Consider the following 18,797-nt stretch of genomic DNA (forward strand, 5'->3'; position numbering starts at 1 on the left):
TATCGACACTTATTTTTACTTTTCACACCCCTTTGAATTTTCAACCGTTATAATTGATGAAGCTCGATAGCCAGAAATTACAAGTTACAACCCATTTCAATCAGAAATTCTTCTCGAAAAATATGTATATATTGAACACGAAGATAAAACGTTGCCAAAATTCAGACAAAAATGCCACATTGGGCGCACAAAAGAAGAACCCTCTCGCTGAGGTGTTTAATACACGATGAACCAGGCAAATTACGAATTGGTTTCCCTTTTTCCGGCCACCAACAAAAAGGGGACGAAAGAAGCTCTAAAAGTTCACACACCTTAGTTCATCGCATCATAATCGTCCAGCTTGTCATTGTACTGCAACACCTTTCTCCTAATCTTCGATGAATCAACCCACGTAATGAAATCTTCCATATTCCTTGTCACAAGGAATGCTGGGTCGGTAACAGTCTCCGGACCAACTCGAATGTGCCCTTGCTCGATGTACGTGACAGCTTCTTTCAGGTGCTCAGCAAACTTCAGACGAACCAACACAGTTGCAAGCCTACGTCTGCAAACACAGACATTGTCAGTAAAGTAACAAACAAGACGAGATGCATACACATATTTGGAAGTGTTCTGTTCCCTAACTGTCCTCGTGGACAGTAAGCCACCATCACTCATGATAAACTCCAATAAACTAGTGCAATTACCTGCAAAGGGATGACACCGATAAGCGCTCACATAATGCTAAGCTTTGCTTGGATGGTATAACACCGATATTATACCTGTCGTCAACATAAACCCTTTTTAAGTATTAATCACAACTAAAAACCACAGAAATATTGGATCCCTTCATCACAAGTAAAAACCACAGATATATTGGTTCCCTTGCACATAAGACGATGCTAGACCTAAAATCACCATATTCTTGTACAACACAATTGAAAACAAGCAAAAACCTATTGAGTTCGGATCATACAATACTCGGGTCATCTATAACCAGATCCTCATTAAATAGATCCCCAACACTTCTCTCTTTATGTAACACAATAATGAACACACTTCGGGGTTAAAATTTCTAAATTTCGGAATCACCAATACATCCCAAACATTTCTCTTTAAGTCTCACAGTAATGACCACACTTGAGGAGTTAAAATTTCTAAATATTGATATCATCACTACTTTTTTTTTCTCGATAACCCATAGAGCAACACAAAATGCCATTTAGGACCAAATTGACCGAAATTTGATAACTTCATATGGGTTTCTTATGCAGCTTTGAAATATTAATACTTTCAACTGACATATCAATTGAACTACATGAGCATCAAAAAAACAAAAAAAATTACTGCAAATTCCTACAACACAACAATTTGAGAAGCACATGAAGAAACAAAATATAACTCACAGTTTTTCCAAGAGCATATCGGTCATTTCGATCCGATACGGATCGTTCGGGTTCAACTGCTTCAATATGTTCACCAGCTTGTGCACCATCCGGCACAAACCCGAGTACCTATTTTCCAATTTTTCAAAATTTTAATTGGAAAGGAACAAATCCCAGTTAATCGACAGATAAAACCTGAAAAGTAACATGAAATTAAGGGAAAAAAAATGTAATTTTACTTTTTGTAGTCGTCGCGACCGGTGACATGGTAACGCTGCAGAACCTGAGTTTCTCTGTGACCTTCTTCTCTCTTCCATTCCAAGAAGTTCACTTTCTTCAGCAGCTTCTTCTCATGAAACTTGAGCTCTCTCATGGTTGCTTTTCCGCAGAGGGAGATGAAAGAGCTAAAACCCTAGGTGGAGGAAAAAAGGGGAAAAAGTGTTGCAAAAGCCCTAGATTGGAACAAAACGTACCGTTTCGCTCGCCCGTTTGAATATTTGTATTGGGCCTTAAAAGCCCAAATAACTCAAGCCTTTTTTTGGTCGAAAGCCCTTGTACATTTATGCTTCTGATAAAAAGTTAAAATTAAGGAATCTTAACGAAATACTTTTGGTACTGTTCATTTTTAACGTTAAAGATATTTTTACTTTAAAAAGTCACTTCTGGTACTATTCACTTACAACACCTTTTTGTCATTTTCGTTAAAACTCAAAGTTTTAAAATCATTTTCATTAATTTTACTTAATTAGTCTTATTTATTGAAATTTTTTTTAGCTTCAAGCTCAAGGAAGTGCTTTTGGTACTCAATAAATGATAAAACTGCCTCCAATGACTTAATTCACGACAAAGTTTTTTTTTTAATATTTTTTTTTACTTCACTTGCAAAAGATCATGCGAAAACTTAACAATCACGTAATTCACAGTTTCTAATTTTTTTCATTATTTTTTTTATTTAAAAACCATCATAAAGCCTACTTATTACACGACATTTCCAGCACAAGAAGTTTCCTTGGATTCGTACATGCCGCAAGTGGTCCTCATTTACCACAGTAGTTGAAAAGTGTTGAGCTCTTATATGACGACGTGAGTTCAAATTCCGTCAGTAGCTAATTTAACATCTAATCTAACAAAATTTATCGTTTGACAAAAAAAAATTCATATGTGCCATATTAAGGAGAAAGACAAAAACATTATCGAAACAATACATCATAACTGTAACGTTTGGTGCCATAGAAATTGCTCTCAAGAAAAAGGGATGAGCAACTGAGCAAGTGATAATGCATCATGTGTTGTGGATAGTTCATTGTTTGCCTAACACTCAGATGAGTGCGGAACAACATTGCACAACTGCTTAAAGTTTATTTGGAATTACTTTTTAACTAATTGAAAACGTTTCTGATAAAAATGCTTTTAAAATTAATTCTTAATAAAAAATGCAAGTAAATTCTCAAAAAAAAAACATTTAAAATACTTCTTGAAATAAGCATTAGTTATATTCTTTCTTCACTTTAAACGCTTTTAAAACCCAAAAATATTTTTTCTAAAAATACTTTATACATCAGTTATATCAATTAATCAACGTCGTGCCCCTTTCATTGCACCCGTGTTCAAATCGCATTTTCGGTTGTTATAATGAGTTAGAATATCCCTTTCTCATAAATTATTGAATATTTGTTGCATTTTTCAGACCAATTGACATTGAAAAACCAAATTGGTCTGTCAAAAGACTGATAGATATCACGGGGATTTGTCACAATTGCAAACGCCAAAACTTCTCTCTCTAAGCAAAACATGAGCACAAACAGTCACAGGACTCCCACTGACTTAAAAGAAAGAAATAACAAGGCAATTGGCTACTTTCTTTGACGAAATTAACCACTTCTCCTCAATTGATGAGGCTTTTTTTTTTAATTAAATCAATTGATGAGGCTGAGTTTATCCTCAACGGTACTTTGAGACTGATTCACGAAATTGCATATTTTTGATCGAAATTATATATATTATAAATTATTTTATAAAGATTCTTAAAAAAAATAATAAAAAAATATGAAATCATTTGGCCATCGAATTGTTTAAAAACAAATGGACAAATTTGACTAAAGCATTATGACCGTTGATCTATTTACTATAGTTGATTAACTAAACAACTTTAATTTTAATTAGTTTTTTTTCTTTTTCATAGATGATGTTTATATGAATTGTTTCGATAATAACCACGAAGTTCTATGAATCGAACACAAAGTGTTTTGGAGAAACTTCTCTTCAAATTTGAGGAGCCATGTATTATTCTTCTTTGACATGAACAAAATAAAAAGAAAGAAATTTTATACCAGAAAGAAGTCACCACAACATTTTATAGCAAGTCAATCGCACACTCTTAATTATGTCATAAAAGCTCATATATCTGACATATTCGAATTACCGACACAGTAACATTCCCGATAACCTTTTTAAGCCAAAAACCTAAAAATTGTTATACAAAAACTTGTTCTCATTTAAGAAATTGGATCCTCTCCGAGGCAAAACCTTGGGATCCTCCTGACTCAATAACACGGGTCGTTGAATTTTGATTAAACGGCTACAAACATGAGGATCCCTCTAAAAATTATAATAATTGTAATCGTTAGATCAAAATCTAACGGTCCGTGTAGTGGATTAGGAGGACCTCGAAGAGGATCCAATTCCCCCATTTAATATCCAGGATTTGGATCCTCTCCTGAGCCAATGGAGAGGATTCTCCTGACCAATCATTATGGGTCGTTGGATTTTCATCAAACGGTTATAATTATTATAACTTTAAAATAATCATTCTGTTTGTAGCCGTTAAATAAAAATTTAACGGCTTACAATAGTTGGTCAAGATGATCCTCTCCATTAGCTCATGAGAGGATCCAAATCCTAATATCCATGTATAATATATGTAGTGACAGGGCAGTGGTCAGGCACTGCAATCACTAAATAAAGTACTGCAACCCTGCAGATTGCCCCATCACTGTTTGCAGGTTGCAACCACTAGGTTAAACCTTCCTTTGCCCATCACTAACGTAATGCTGAGCAACAAAATACAACTCTAACCACTCAATTGAACTTTCTGGTTTTTTTATTTTTATTTTTATTTTTTATATATTATAAGTTTTTATTTCAAACTTGTAAAAACTAATTAATGTTAGATTCGGTGGTGCTATTCCCATGCCACTTTTATTTTTACTCACTCTTCTTAATTTTTTACCGTTGAATTGAAATGTTGAAGCAAATGATAAAAATTAACAAAAATGTATAAAAAAAAAATAAAAAGAGATGCACGGATAGCATTGCCCTATTAAATTATGTGTACCTATTACATTACCACAAATACATGAGCAAACAAAAAGGTCCGAAATCAATAGAAGACTGTACCTTTTAACTCACAATAATTGTCTTTGAATATGTTTCCATGAAGCCATATGGTTATGGTATGTAGTTGAGTTTCCCTTAAGTCTTGTTTGGTATTACTGTAAAAGAATACTTCTGCTGTACTATGAGAATAAATAGTTGTAAAATAAAGCAGTGTTCGAGTGTTTGATGAATTTTTATATAAAACTGTTGTGACTATGTTAAATTACTAAAATGAGTATGATGTTGGATGTGAAATTAAACGAAGACGCCGAATAGAGTAAAGTAGGGCAAAAGTTGTAATTTTGTAAAATATGCAGGAGTATGCTTGTCATTTGAAAATTTTATTAAAGAGCATCATCCCTTTGAAAAAAAACAAAAACTATTTTGAAAAGCATGAAAAGTTTTGCTTCTGCTTTTCTATGTTTTTATGCTGTAATTGACAGCAGATAAAAAAAAAACTTTTTTTTAAACCAAACACATTTGATATCCCAGACTTTTTTTATAAACTGCTTTTAAAATAATTTAAACAATCCCAAACCGGGTATATTTCTTACTTAGCAGTTGCTAATGTGTACAGGAAAGCTCTTGTGAGTTAAATGTCAAAAAACCAATGAAATGAAAGAAAGAGCAAAAAGGATATATCCTCAATGCATCCATTTTACGACAATGGAAACTACACCTACCTAACCCAACCAAATTACGGATAGATGTTTTTTGAGTGTCATTGAATGTATGAGCTCTGACATAAAGTTGGTTTTCTCTAAATTAACTAGGGATAAAAAAAAAGTTTTTATTTTTTGATATAAATATATTTTTAACGCTAAAATATGAGAAATTTTCGACTAAATCACACAATAGACAAAATATAATAATTTAGCGCTGAACTAGTTATCCATAAAAGTCAATTCTAAGAATTCTCACTCACACTTGAAAGATGTGTACCACTAGAAACTATTTAATTTTGTTTTGAAAAAAACAAAAAAAATAACCAAATTACTTTGGTCATACGGCAATACAACTGTAAGTCTGCAAGTGAGTAGATTATCCATTAATTTTAGCGCAAAAAATGAAACAAAATAAGATGACTTGTAACTAGATTCTGGTTATAAAATCCACTTCCCAACCAACAACAATCTAAAAAAATAAAAATAAAAGATTGTAGTCTCAGTCTTTCAAATAAATCATAATTATGTAAATAAATACAGCAAATAAATAAATACAATGGGGATAAAAAGCTGAGCAGAATTATATTTCCATTTAGTGTTCTACTTTTGCTTTGTCTGCTATGAACGCTTTCTCTCCAGCCTCGATTGTTGCCTTTTTTTTCTGTTTCGGTTTCTCATTGAACCTTCTACGATTCTCTTTCCGACACCCACATTCTTCATAATTTCCGGCGGCCCTCGCCGGATTCTTGGCCCGAATATCACCGGAAAAGCAAAGAGCAACACGAAGTGAGAATTGGGTTTGTGGAGATTGATCATAAAGTTGCATTCTTTGAACTCTTTCGAGAATTTTACGGTTTTTCCTTTCTGGGTTTTGATTGGTGAAGCTTTTCAACAATGGCGGAAACTTCATAGCTGTACGGGGTGAATAGGGTTTTTGGGGTGGTTCGAAGTAAAAATCTGAGAGTTGGGTTTTGATTATTTTAGTGCCGGACTTCACCAGAAACACAGAAACAAGAAAGTTTTAATCTTCTTTTTTTTTTTTTAAATAATTATTTCGAGGTGTTTCGGATATGTCAATAACTATTGGATCTTCCATTGACATATATCTGTGAAAGATTCTGTGTTGAATTGCAACAACTCTGGTGCTTGACTGGTTGAATGATCAGTTGAAAAATTGCACGAGTTTTTTAGACCGTTAAAATGTGCAAAGGTGAGGACTTTGAGAAGTGTGATTACAGAGAAACAATGAAGGTGGGATTTAAGTTGATGGGGAGAGTTGAAAGGTTGAAAAGCTCAGTGTTGAAGGTGAACTCATGGCTGCTGATCATCCGGGCGATCGTGACGGCGTTGGTGTGGGCGTCGGCGGTGCAGCTGGTTGGGATTTGGTTGATTAGGGGGCCTAGTTTGTTCAATGTTTGGCCTCCTTGCACTCACTTGGAATTGCCTGCTCATGCTGTAGAATTGGCTAATAAGCTTCCAATGCCAATTGCTCTCCCACCAAAAAGTAAGTTTCTGATCTTGTTTATGTAGATCTTGATCGCTTTTGTAATTAATATTTCCGCGCACACATATTTATTTCTCCTTTGATTCATTCAATCCAAAGATAAGAAGTAAACAGGTTGTGCGGGGCGAGAAAAAATGTGTGCGGAAATTGTTTCCCCTTAGAAAGCTGATGTTTGAGGGAGTTCGAATTGTCATTCTTTGGTATCATTTTAATCAGCTGCTGTGCATGCTAATTTGCTTGGTTCAATAAAATTTGAGATTTTTCAATATTGTTTGCTAGTTCTGAATCACTTTAATTCCAGGGGTTTACAAAAACAATGGCTATCTCATGGTTTCTTGCAATGGAGGACTGAATCAAATGCGAGCGGCAGTGAGTTCTAGCCACTTCATCACAATTCTGGACATTCTTACCTTCAGTTTTGATGTTTTATTGAGGTTGTCTCCCACCACCATGTTATTTTACTCACTGCTCGATTTTACGCAGATCTGTGATATGGTTGCAGTTGCCAGATACTTGAATGTCACCCTTATAGTTCCTGAGCTGGATAAAAACTCCTTTTGGGCTGCGAGGTAGGTCAATTTGTTTTTGAGTAAAATTATGAGGAATCGATGTTCTCATTGTAAATTCCTTAATCTGAATAAGGAAAATTCTCAGTTCTAAGCATGTCCCCTTGTGTTGACAGTGAGTTTCAGGACGTTTTCGATGTTGATCATTTCATTGCATCGTTGAGAGACGAGGTTCGGATATTGAGGATATTGCCACCAAAGCTGAAGAAAAGACCTGCATACTCGTTGCCACCAGTTAGTTGGTCTAACATGTCCTACTACCTTCATCAGGTTGGTTCGAATTCGAGCATCATTCTCTTTCCTTTTCAGTTTATATGATCATTCTCAGCAGTTGAACTAACTTCTGGAAGTGTTTTCCTACAGATCCTGCCTCTGGTGCAGAAGTATAAAGTAGTACATTTGAATAAAACCGATGCTCGAGTAGCTAACAATGGGCTACCTCTGGAGTTCCAGAAGCTGCGCTGCAGAGTTAATTTCCATGCTCTGAGATTCACTTCCCAGATAGAGGAAGTCGGTAGAAAGCTTGTCGGAATTTTGAGAGAAAAGGGCCCTTTTCTGGCTCTTCATCTCCGATACGAAATGGATATGTTGGCATTCTCTGGCTGCAGTCATGGGTGCAGCAATGATGAGGTAGAAGAACTCACAAGAATGAGGTAATAGTCCTTTTTCATTTTGTTTCTTTTCGCACATCGATATTTACTAATTTTTCGCTTAGAAACATCTTCTAATTATGGGATTATTACACGTTGTTAGATATGCTAATCCCTTGTGGAAGATAAAGGACATAAATTCTGAAACAAAGAGGCTAGAAGGTTTGTGCCCACTAACACCAGAGGAAACTGCTCTAGTATTGGTTGCACTTGGAGTTGATCACAATGTTCAGATTTATATTGCCGCTGGAGAAATGTATGGTGGAAACAGAAGGATGGAAGGTTTGAAAGCTGCTTTTCCGAATTTGGTAAGTAGAAGGGAGAAGAAGCAACCTTTTCAACAATTATACATCATAGGACTGACATAACAGTTAAACTTTTGTGCAACAGGTCAGAAAAGAGACGCTGCTGGAGCCTTCGGATTTGAGGTTCTTCCCGAACCACTCTTCCCAAATGGCAGCATTGGACTATCTAGTCTCCCTAGAGAGTGACATATTTATTCCTACATACGATGGAAACATGGCTAAAGTTGTCGAAGGCCATCGCAGGTAAATGCATGTTCAATCTTTTGAATAACCTAGTGCTTTTTTCAAATCCCCATCTCCATAGATTACAATAGTTCAGAACATCGTCAAACCTAGTGATCTTCGGTTTTTAGGAAGATAAGGTAAGATCTGTTGTTAATTTCAGATGATATTCTGATCTGAGACGTACGTTTCTCCTCGGATTTTTCTTGTTTCAGATTCTTAGGTTTCAAAAAGACAGTTTTATTGGACAGAAGGCTACTGATTGGATTAATAGAACAATTCAGCACTGGCTCATTGAGCTGGGATGAGTTCTCCCACATTGTGAAGGAAGCTCACGCCAACCGAATGGGGAACCCGAAGGAGCGAGTTTCAGTCCCAGATAAACCGAAGGAGGAAGATTACTTCTACTCAAATCCACATGAATGTTTGCAACTGTTAGATGGACCCTTGAGAACCACATGATCATGGCATGCCAAAAATATGGGTTTTTTGTCTCCAAAATTATATGCATTTGTGGCATTGAGAATTTTTTTAGGCACTGGTTTACTTTATGATTGTGGTCTAAGTTAATACAGAAGGGGATAGGTTTAATTTACATAAAATAGGGTTGGGAGGTTGATCTTGGAGGCTCTGCTTTGGGGAAGGACTTAGAACACTAGTTTGACGTTTTTAGAGTGCATGTAAGTCTCTCCTGCGTCGAGAGCTCTTGATCAAAAGCATTTGGGAAGATATATAGAATTTTCATTAATAAATTAAGTTTTATGGAGAGAACTCCAAATAAGATCATTGTAATTAAACAAGGGGGAATATAGTGTATTTTCCTCAAAATCTCTCCCCCATACTTGTGTGAGCATCATTCTTTTTTCAACAAATATTCACCTATCTCTCTCTCTCTAAATTAATCTAGGGTTGATGAAATTGAGATCTCTCCTAATCTTTGTCCGAAGTCCGCGGACCACGAGATCCGGACCACTCATTTAAAATCTTATAGCCTCAATTTGTTCATCCAGCTAGCTCATCTCATAAACAAGAATCCAAATTTCTCTCCTCTTTTAACGGCCCAAATTTTTTAGCACGTGAACTTTGTACCTAAAATCCGAAGAGGGTCTCAATTCGTGTTGATGAACTAACCAATGATCATATCATCTGAATGATGCTGATTCCATAAAGAAAATAATTAACAAAAACTTCAATTACTTTTGGGATAAAATACAAAAAAAGTTAACTTGGATGAATTAGGCATGCCTAAACAAGTAAGATTGGTGGGGCCTAAAGTCTCAAATGAATACAGCAGCATGGCATCTGGAAAGCTGATATTTAAGGTGTGGGGTTTGGGCAAATAATCCGCATCATTTCATGTCTTTAATTACTAATTAGTTAAGGAGTTGGCACCGAACCTTGTTTCCTCCTTCATTGTTTAGTTTTTCGGTTATGCATTTGGTTGTTTAGTTGCCATCAAATCAAATATATTCATTATTGTAGAAGTTAGAGTGCACCAACTCCATGCTTCTATCATATAAACAAATATGAAGAATTTTTATATAACGGAACGTCATTGTAACTGTATCTTAAGATAATTATAGACTAGTTAAAATATGATACTACTGTATGATTATCTTACGATACTGCTAAAAACATGAGAGTGCATGATTAGCTTGAAATATTATTACAAAGCATCTCAGTGTAAGTTTTCTCTAAACAAATGTTCTTTTTAAAACATCGTTTTGGGGGTTTTAGTCATAACTGCCTCATAGCATGAACCGAGATCAAAGATTGTTGGATGTTTAGTCGTTGAATTCGTAACTAAGAATTCAACGATTATGAATCTCAGTATATGGTATGATCCAGTCTATTCTAAAGTCTTCTTTTAATTTGGATTTAGAGAGAGAAAGTGAAGAATAAAGAAACAATGTTGGTTGCAATGAGTGATCCAAGAAAACTTGGCGTTGTTTTTCTACTTGTGGTCTTCCCACTGACAAGGGAGTAATTCATGCACTTTAATTTAAACGTAGCTTTCAATGCACACAGACACAACCACTTCCAACGACAAAAAACGACTCAAACTTTAAAGTCGTTCAACTCGTCAATGGTTTATGGACCCATTTAAACTACAAGGAACCATTTGTCACATGAATCCACTCTTTGATTACTTCACCTACTGATTAGGTTGCAGATTTAATTAACTAATTTTGAGTATTGGGGATTGGAGATAGAAAATTTCAAAAACATGTAGAATATTTATATGTATTTAATACAATCATTATCTGACGGTCAAATATAATTTGTGTCAATATACATCCTGGTGAGAATGTGATTTTATTAAATACATATAAGTATTGTAGCCAAATAAAATAAAATTTCAATCAAGTTAATACTTTTGTATGACAGAAGGGGGTTTTAGAGAAAATTAGTTTGAGTTCCAAAAGCAATTGAAGTGCTTTCTGCTTGCAGCACTAATTATGTGGTTCTTGCAGGAAGCAATTCAAGTGTTTTTCTAAGATTTATTTGTATTTTCACTAAGAATTGATTCAAAAAATATTTTACCAAAAGCATTTCCAATTGTTTTAAAAGAACTTCCAAACAAGTTCATAAATATGTCAAATTTATTTAATTAATCTGTGTTTCTTGTGAAAATATTTTTGAAGTGGTTCCTTTGCATTTCTAATTTTCTATGCACACACACAGAAGTGCTTTAGTTGTTTGAAAGCTCTCAAATGGGCTTTTGTTAGAAGCAAGTACAACACAACTTTTATTAAAAACCCAAGTGTTTTGATAGTCTTTTAAGTTTTTCTTTCAAACCCTCACAAAATGGCTTCCAGGCATGAGAATGGCTTCCGGTTTACCAGAAAGCACTTTCACCCTTTCTTAAACCGACCAAGATATGGTAAACGAGCGGCATCACACAAACAAATCAACGAAACATCAAGGATTAACGATAAAATTCATATATGTAAAGAGTTCTTTAAAACACAGACTAGAATAGAAACACGCTCCTCGCTATATGCATGGAATCATCCATCTGAAACTTCAAGGTATCAACAAAAGAACATCTGACATATCTACCTATGAAACTCCATGCAAAGGGGGGCACAAACCATATACAAATGACTGACCTGAACCTAGTTGTTCTGTTAACCATGTAATTTTTGAAACAAAATGTCACCCGCCCGAGCACCCTCACCCCCAATAGAACCACGAAAACCAAAAATAAGAAGATTTAAGAAAAGCTATAAACTATCTAGTCTAGCTTTCTCTTGTTCTGAACCGCTTATGCGCCAGTTCAAGTCCCCCATCACAGCTACTTACTTGAGCCTGTGTCATCATTTGATTGTTCATGGATTGGTTCACATGTGCCTGTGCAAACAAATATAAAGTGAGGGAAAGATTGTAAACACCTATCGGTAACAGATGTAGCAGCCAAAGTAACAATGGGGTTTAATATGACGGATGAAGATCCTAAACGAACCTTCGAACTAGATGCTACAGATGTCAGCCCACTGTCTGCTCGATTCACAACATCCATTTGAACAGAGATACTGGCCAAGGACAAGTCCAGACCAGCAGATTGCAGTGCCTGCGTCAGATTGTTCAAAACCCTGCGCAACACAAACCCAACTCAGAAACAGCGCAGTGATACATTTCCATAAAGAAATTTGTTATAACAATTTCGTTATATGCCAATCAACTATATTTTCATATCTCTGATGGCAACACTTTCAAATATATAAAATATCTACCTAGAAAAAGCACGCTTGCCATAGAAAACAATCGGGGAAACTTACAAAGACAATATGTGCATGATTAATCAATAATGGCTATGCAGCATGCATGTAGTTTATTAAAACCACTGAATCGAAGACAACAGCTCAGAAAACAAGCTTGACAATAAAACATGGCTGGTAAGCATGTTAACAAAAACTTGGCAGCTGTACAATAAAGTTAACGAGAGATCTTCGTGGGAACTCACCCTTGAGAGTAAGCACTTGAGATGCTACCAGATCCACTATGTTCATCATGTTTGTTCAGTTTACCATCTGATACAGTTGAAGATGTTATACCCGCCCACGATGGGAATTGGGGTCGACAAGCCATGTTCTGAGCATCAGTAATAGATTCCTGCAAGGGCTGTGTGGATACTCCAGTCCCAACAGAGTCAAAGATGCTTTGTTGTTGCACTTGTTGCACATTAGGAACAGACTGAGTAGCTAGCCCAGCGATGTGATCCAGAGCTTTGTAAGCAACAGCAGAGCCCAAGTTAGATTCCACTGAATTTTGAGAGTTTGGAATCATTGCTGGTGAGACAACTACATTATTCTCATGACCCGAACCATCGTTCATAACTTGAGACTGGTCTACAAAATTTTCTCCAGACCTGTTATGACTTTTCTGTGGCAAACAAATAAATGGGAGGTCAGTAAGTCTCTGCAGGGCAGTTAATCCATACACTTGGCAAATCCATATATATTTGGTGACACCGTGACAGTTGCTACCCATGCTATTTCTTAAAGTCAGAAGAAGTAACCTTCAAAATTCCTAAATAAGCCCAAAAATATATAGGGTCGGAGTTATCTCTGGTAAGATTTTGTTCTCCTAGTAACAGTAAAAGAGCCTCTCTGCCTGGATTTGGGTGCATGTTGCAATTGTTGTGTGTGGTGTTGGTCTCATGCACCATATACATCATTATTTAAGGGTACGACAGATATCCAATGCACGTACTCATGCCCTCTAGCGTCCAAAACAAGTACTTTCACTTTTTTCAGGCATCGAAGTAAAACCAATAGAAATTGACAATGCAATACAAAAGTGATAAAGAGTTATGAGTCCAACACCATAACACATGCAAGCAAACACTACCGCACACAAAGACACAGATATGAAGCATTAGAATTTTACCCATGGCACCAGTTTTGTCGGCTCTGGACTCCATCCTTGGTACGACCCCTCATACAAATTTACCTTCTCCTGTAAAAATTGTATATACTCTATAACCTGCAAATAGATACAGTAATATTTCAACATGGTGATGAACACATTCAACCAAAATAAAATGACAATGAGGATAAAATATTAAGAACATGATTGGAATGCTTACCTCCAACAACAATGAAGCCTTGTCTCTTTTCTGATCATTTTGGGGAATGATATCTCTCAACATCTGAAATCTGCCTCAGAAATACATATTGCCCAGGTGAGTGAAGAGTTTGTGCCCATACTACTAGAACAAAAACACCCGCATGGCATAAACAGCAGCAAAGAAAGATACAAAAGTATTTAAAGGACAAAACTTCCACACGACTAACAATCTAACCGAACGTGAGAACAAGAGGGGAGGGAAGACTACAATTAAAATTGAACACAAAATGAATAAGCACTTGGTACTCGATACTCAAATTTGCTAACTCGCATGAATAATTCGCAAATTCAGTTTCAGATAGCCAAATAGGCATGGAAATTGTTTGCCTAGAAGCTCCAACATTTTGAAGAATTTGGTAATCGTAAAGTTTCGATTTTTAAGAAAACAAATCCACTTCACTTTAATTCAACAACTCATAATTTGAGTATAACATCAACAGAAATATACTCTCAACTTTTCCAGAAGATACATACATCGTGGCAATTTCCCTCTACTTATTCGAATCAGAAATTTTTCGAGTTCAGGCAACATGGAAAATCGAAAAGGAACAATTAAAGGAGTGTTTGAATAAAAAAAAGGGTAAAGCTTTGAGCTTGGAAAGCTTGCCTCTCATTAATCTTGCTCCTCCTACGCTGCTCGGTTTCGGAATGCTTGGAGCGGTTCTTCTCCCTGCCTTGCCCTTCTACCTTCACTGCAAATTCCCCTATCAACTCCTCGTTAGCTTCATCCACTCCCCAATTACTATTATTTTTTCAATAAAATAAAAGTTCTTCATTTTTTTCAAAAATAAAATAAAAACCAAGGCAGTCACTACTAGCCTAGCTCAGAGAGAGAGAGAGAGAGAGAGAGAGAGAGAGAGAGACCTCCATGAGACACCTCATCGTCGTCTTCAAATTCATCGTGGTGGCCCTTCGAAGCCTTCGCCATCTCCGGCTGCCAAATAATAAATAAATTTCCAAAAATTACATAAATAAATAAATAAACAAAAAAACGAAGCCAATTTTACGGAGAGAGAGAGTACTGAGGACTCGGAGGAGGGCGCAGTGAGAGAGTGAGAGGTGGCGGTGGCGGTGGCGATGGTGGAAATGCGGAGCTCCGGGACCAAGGTGGGCGCCCGAATTGGGTCCGACTGAGCTGGAAATAGCGGAAAAAGGGTCTGGTGTTGGAGCCTTGTGCTGTTTTGTGTTGATGCGTTGTCGTTTTGGGGTTTTAAACGTTACAGTAAGACAACCATGGAAATTTGGGGATCAGAATCCCTTCTACCAAATTCACCCAATCAATTATCCGAATTTTTTGAAATTTAATCAAACAGTTACAAACGCAGAGTCTCTTTAAAAATTATAATAACTTTAACAAATTAAATCAAATTTTAAAAAATAATTAGATAAATTTAATGAAAAAGATCTGAAAATGATTCCTTTCCAAAATTTGAAGCCCTAGGTAGCGGCTCCCACTATTTCTATTCCTAAATCACTAATTATTTAAAAAAACAAAAATCTTATTATTAATTAAATTATTAAATGTTTTAATCATAATTATTCTGACAATTAATATTAATTTATTCATTAAATTCATTCTCATAGTGGCCGCCACTATTTATAATGTGACCCGCCCGCCACCACGCCTAATTGGTCCTAATTTGTTTTATGTTGCACGCGTGATAATGGGTTTGTAATTGTATTCAAATGACTAAAAATGTTTTTTTTTTAAGTTTTAGATTTTATAAGAAAGTAAATGCTTCGTTTTTTGGGTGAAGCAATATAGTGTTTTTTAGAAACAGTTTTAGACAAATCCAAAACAGTTGAATATTTACGCCATAATGGGCTTGGACTCGGCTTCATTAGCCCACGGTTCACTACAGACTTGACCGCCTATTCCAATTTACAAGAAAATGACTTGAATTCGAGTGCAAGAGGCATCGGTGCAATGCAGCTGAAAGACCGTCCTGACTAGCCAACATAACCCATATTTTTTTACTAAACAATGTCTCGAATTCTAAATGCTCATTGTAGTTAAGTACGCAATTCTTTTTTTTAATGATACAAGTGATGTTGGGAAGGGGGAGTGGAGAAATGACTATTCGAGTACAAAAATGAATGTTATTAACCAACAGAGCTTTAACTACTTTACCATGTTTTCATATAACTAAAAGGTGATCATTTGAGATAATATTTTACATTAGTTTTATTCTTCCTACATCAATAGTGTGACAGTTGATGCGACTTATTACATGTCTTACATAATTCCTCTAGCATTGGATCATAATAACGGGAAATAATAGTCACACACCTTTTTTCTCTCCTTACATCTTGCCCATTTGCTTTCGTTTGATCTATTTAATTAAATGACCAAAAGTAAAGATGAGTGTGTAAGAGGAAAAAAGAGTGTGTTGTTATCCCTTCACATAACAATTAAGTTCCAAAAGATCTCTTAGGCTTCAAGTGAGAGATCCATAGTACCCTTCTTCCTTGGCAATGTTTGTAACAGGTTGAGATTCATATGGTTGAGCCTTTGGCATGCCACAAGTTCAAGTCCAAACTAGCCCATTCTTACTTTCAGGGCAGATGAAAAGTGCTTAGCAGCGGCTACATTCCACGCCTCCGGTCCATCCTCCTGCCTTTCACTCCTCGAACGCTTCGTCTCTCCACGGAAGCAACCGGACAACAACCCCATCAAGGACATGAACCAACTCGCGGTATTCTTACTCATGATTCTGATCTTAACTTGGTTTGAAAAGAGGCTTTCAAATTGGAGAAGTAGAAGCAAATGAATAGTATTCAACAAGGAAGGCAAGGAGCTGATGAGATTGTTGTTTTTCCTGGTTTATTTTTTGCTGCTACTTGGACTTCTATCTTTGCTTATATATAGCTTAGTATTCTTGGAGCTCAAGTTTTGACCCATGTCTCTCCCATATTTCTGAGCACGTTCTGGGAACCCACAGATTTTCTTGAGAGGCAAACAAAGATTAACCAACATGAGCTTTAAACCCCACTTATGTATCTTTCTGAGGCCCCACGTCAACTTTGACCATGAAAAAAAATTTGGGAATCAAAATCCCTTCCACCAAATCCATCCAATCAATCAATCCGAATATTTGAAATTTAAGCCAACGGTTACAAATAAAAAGCTTTTTTTTTAAATTATAATAACTTTAACAGTTAGATCAAATTTTAAGGATCTAGATTAGATGATCGGGTAAATTTAATGGAAATGATCGGATTCCTTTCCGAAATTTGGAGCCCTAGGTGGCGGCTCCCACTGTTTCTATTCCTAAAATCACTATTTTTTAAAAAAAGAGACCTTATTATTAATTAAATTATTAAACGTTTTAATCATAATTATTCTGACAATTAATATTAATTTATTCATTAAATTCATTCTCATAGTGGCCGCCACTATTTATAATGTGACCCGCCCGCCACCACGCCTAATTGGTCCTAATTTGTTTTATGTTGCACACGTGATAATGAGTTTGTAATTGTATTTAAATGACTGAAAAACGTTTTTTTTTTAAATACTTTTAGATTTCATAAGAAATTAAATGCTTCTTGCTTTTTGCACGAAGCAGTAAAGTTAGACAAACTCAAAACTATTAAATTTTTACACCATAGTGATTGGGCTTAGACTCGACTTTATTAGCCCACGGTTCACTACAAACTTTACCGCCTATTCCAATTTACGAGTAAGGGACTCAAATTCGAGTGCAAGAGTCATCGATGCAATGAAGCAGAAAGATCGTCCTGACTAGCCAACATAACCCATATTTTTTACCAAACAATGTCCTTGAATTATGAATGCTCATTGTAGTTAAGCTAGGGATGGCAATTCTAACCGTTAAACCTGATAACCGTTCGAATGGATTAGATTTGGATATGAAAATTCGGGTATGGTATGGATATGGGGAAAAACCGTGAACTTTATTCGGTTATGATTTTGGATATGGTTATAGGGGTTCCCAATTCATATCCGTCCCCGAATCCGACCCGAATATATTGTGTGTGTGTATTTGATATATAATATAATTTTATTCAATTTACTGAACCCTGTCCCTATACTAATTCATTATGCATGCATCAAACCCTATATTATCTTTATTATGCACCAAACATCATGCATGGGGGGCATACCAACAACCTCATCAATTAAATACTCTTATTGTTATACTCAACCAAATTAATTCATTGAATCATTTTATATATCAATTATCAAATGTTCCAAGTTTATCAGATTCATCTCTCTTCAAGAGTCTCATTGTCAAGAAATTAATTCATTGAATCAATTTGTTTTGTCTTCATTTCATATTTGCTTTTGTCCTTTTTTTTATTGGACCAATTTATCATATTGGCTTATCATAAACAACTTCAAATATATTATTATGTTTTTTGTAATTGGATGTTGCTATTTAATGATGGAATTAGTATCTACTAAAATTTATAGTGCATCAATTGAATGAATATAATTTTTTTTAAATTTTTTGATGAAGATGGATATAACCAATAACCGATTGAAAATCTGTTAACCGGTGGATATGGTTATGGATAATCCCCAATGGTTAATTTGCGGTTATGGATATGGTTAATTTTCGTGGTCATGGGGATGTATATAGCATTTCCGTCCCCAAATCGAACCGTTGCCATCCCTAAGTTAAGCACACGATTTTCTTTTTTAATGATACAAGTGATGTTGGGAAGGGGGAGTGGAGAAATGACTATCCGAGCACAAAAATGAATGTTATTAACCAACAGAGCGTCAACTACTTTACCATGTTTTCATATAACTAAAAGGTTTTCATTTGAGATAATATTTTACATTAGTTTTATTCTTCCTACATCAATAGTGTGACAATTAATGCGGCTTATTACATGTCTTACATAATTCCTCTAGCATTGGATCATAATAACGGGAAATAATAGTCATGTACCTTTTTTCTCTCCTTACACACCCTTGTTTAATCTTGCCCATTTGCTTCCGTTTGATCTATTTAATTAGATGACCAGAAGTAAAGATGAGTG

General features: G+C 35.6%; 3 protein-coding genes across 5 annotated transcripts; 1 reads left to right on the forward strand and 2 right to left on the reverse strand.

Annotated features, from left to right (window-relative positions):
• Positions 1 to 107: 107 nt before the first annotated feature.
• LOC103404660 (U3 small nucleolar ribonucleoprotein protein IMP3-like) lies at positions 108 to 1,835 on the reverse strand. The gene is made up of 4 exons (XM_008343592.4): positions 1,604 to 1,835; positions 1,386 to 1,493; positions 687 to 761; positions 108 to 544 (listed from the first exon to the last, which is right to left on the reverse strand). Exons 1-4 carry the CDS (start codon positions 1,735 to 1,737, stop codon positions 313 to 315), a joined length of 549 nt encoding a protein of 182 aa, XP_008341814.1. The 5' UTR covers positions 1,738 to 1,835; the 3' UTR covers positions 108 to 312.
• Positions 1,836 to 5,857: 4,022 nt separating this feature from the next.
• Positions 5,858 to 9,432, forward strand: LOC103425901 (rhamnogalacturonan I rhamnosyltransferase 1-like). Its single transcript, XM_070817377.1, has 8 exons — positions 5,858 to 6,908; positions 7,210 to 7,277; positions 7,392 to 7,477; positions 7,591 to 7,744; positions 7,838 to 8,127; positions 8,228 to 8,432; positions 8,515 to 8,672; positions 8,867 to 9,432. Exons 1-8 carry the CDS (start codon positions 6,605 to 6,607, stop codon positions 9,111 to 9,113), a joined length of 1,512 nt encoding a protein of 503 aa, XP_070673478.1. The 5' UTR covers positions 5,858 to 6,604; the 3' UTR covers positions 9,114 to 9,432.
• Positions 9,433 to 11,573: 2,141 nt separating this feature from the next.
• On the reverse strand, positions 11,574 to 14,978 carry LOC103425900 (transcription factor BIM2-like). 3 transcript variants are annotated; one of them, XM_029097635.2, is made up of 8 exons: positions 14,807 to 14,978; positions 14,649 to 14,718; positions 14,392 to 14,476; positions 13,744 to 13,813; positions 13,545 to 13,640; positions 12,619 to 13,037; positions 12,118 to 12,247; positions 11,574 to 12,005 (listed from the first exon to the last, which is right to left on the reverse strand). In XM_029097635.2, the coding sequence occupies exons 2-8, from the start codon at positions 14,710 to 14,712 to the stop codon at positions 11,895 to 11,897; spliced, it is 975 nt and encodes a 324-aa protein (XP_028953468.2). In that variant the 5' UTR covers positions 14,713 to 14,718; positions 14,807 to 14,978; the 3' UTR covers positions 11,574 to 11,894. The 3 variants fall into 3 exon arrangements, with proteins under 3 accessions (XP_028953468.2, XP_017185204.3, XP_070673086.1); XM_017329715.3 differs by having other exon boundaries at positions 14,392 to 14,488; XM_070816985.1 differs by lacking the exon at positions 14,807 to 14,978 and having other exon boundaries at positions 14,392 to 14,526; positions 14,649 to 14,717.
• Between the last annotated feature and the right edge of the window lie 3,819 nt (positions 14,979 to 18,797).

The sequence above is a fragment of the Malus domestica genome, chromosome 17 (assembly GCF_042453785.1).
Source record: "Malus domestica chromosome 17, GDT2T_hap1".
NCBI lineage: Eukaryota > Viridiplantae > Streptophyta > Magnoliopsida > Rosales > Rosaceae > Malus > Malus domestica.

Bases quoted from the DNA above. Each gene is read 5' to 3' on its own strand.
- LOC103425901 (XM_070817377.1), top strand. From the start codon at position 6,605: ATGTGCAAAGGTGAGGACTTTGAGAAGTGTGATTACAGAGAAACAATG. The intron at 7,745-7,837 runs GTTGGTTCGAAT...GTTTTCCTACAG, and splicing joins TGTCCTACTACCTTCATCAG to ATCCTGCCTCTGGTGCAGAA. The intron at 8,673-8,866 runs GTAAATGCATGT...TTCTTGTTTCAG, and splicing joins GTTGTCGAAGGCCATCGCAG to ATTCTTAGGTTTCAAAAAGA.
- LOC103425900 (XM_017329715.3), bottom strand. From the start codon at position 14,712: ATGGCGAAGGCTTCGAAGGGCCACCACGATGAATTTGAAGACGACGAT. The intron at 14,489-14,648 runs GTCTCTCTCTCT...AGGAGTTGATAG, and splicing joins CGATGAGGTGTCTCATGGAG to GGGAATTTGCAGTGAAGGTA. The intron at 12,248-12,618 runs GTGAGTTCCCAC...TGTGTTGCGCAG, and splicing joins TCAAGTGCTTACTCTCAAGG to GGTTTTGAACAATCTGACGC.
- LOC103404660 (XM_008343592.4), bottom strand. From the start codon at position 1,737: ATGAGAGAGCTCAAGTTTCATGAGAAGAAGCTGCTGAAGAAAGTGAAC. The intron at 1,494-1,603 runs GTAAAATTACAT...ATTGGAAAATAG, and splicing joins GGTCGCGACGACTACAAAAA to GTACTCGGGTTTGTGCCGGA. The intron at 762-1,385 runs GTGAGTTATATT...TGTTGACGACAG, and splicing joins GATATGCTCTTGGAAAAACT to GTATAATATCGGTGTTATAC.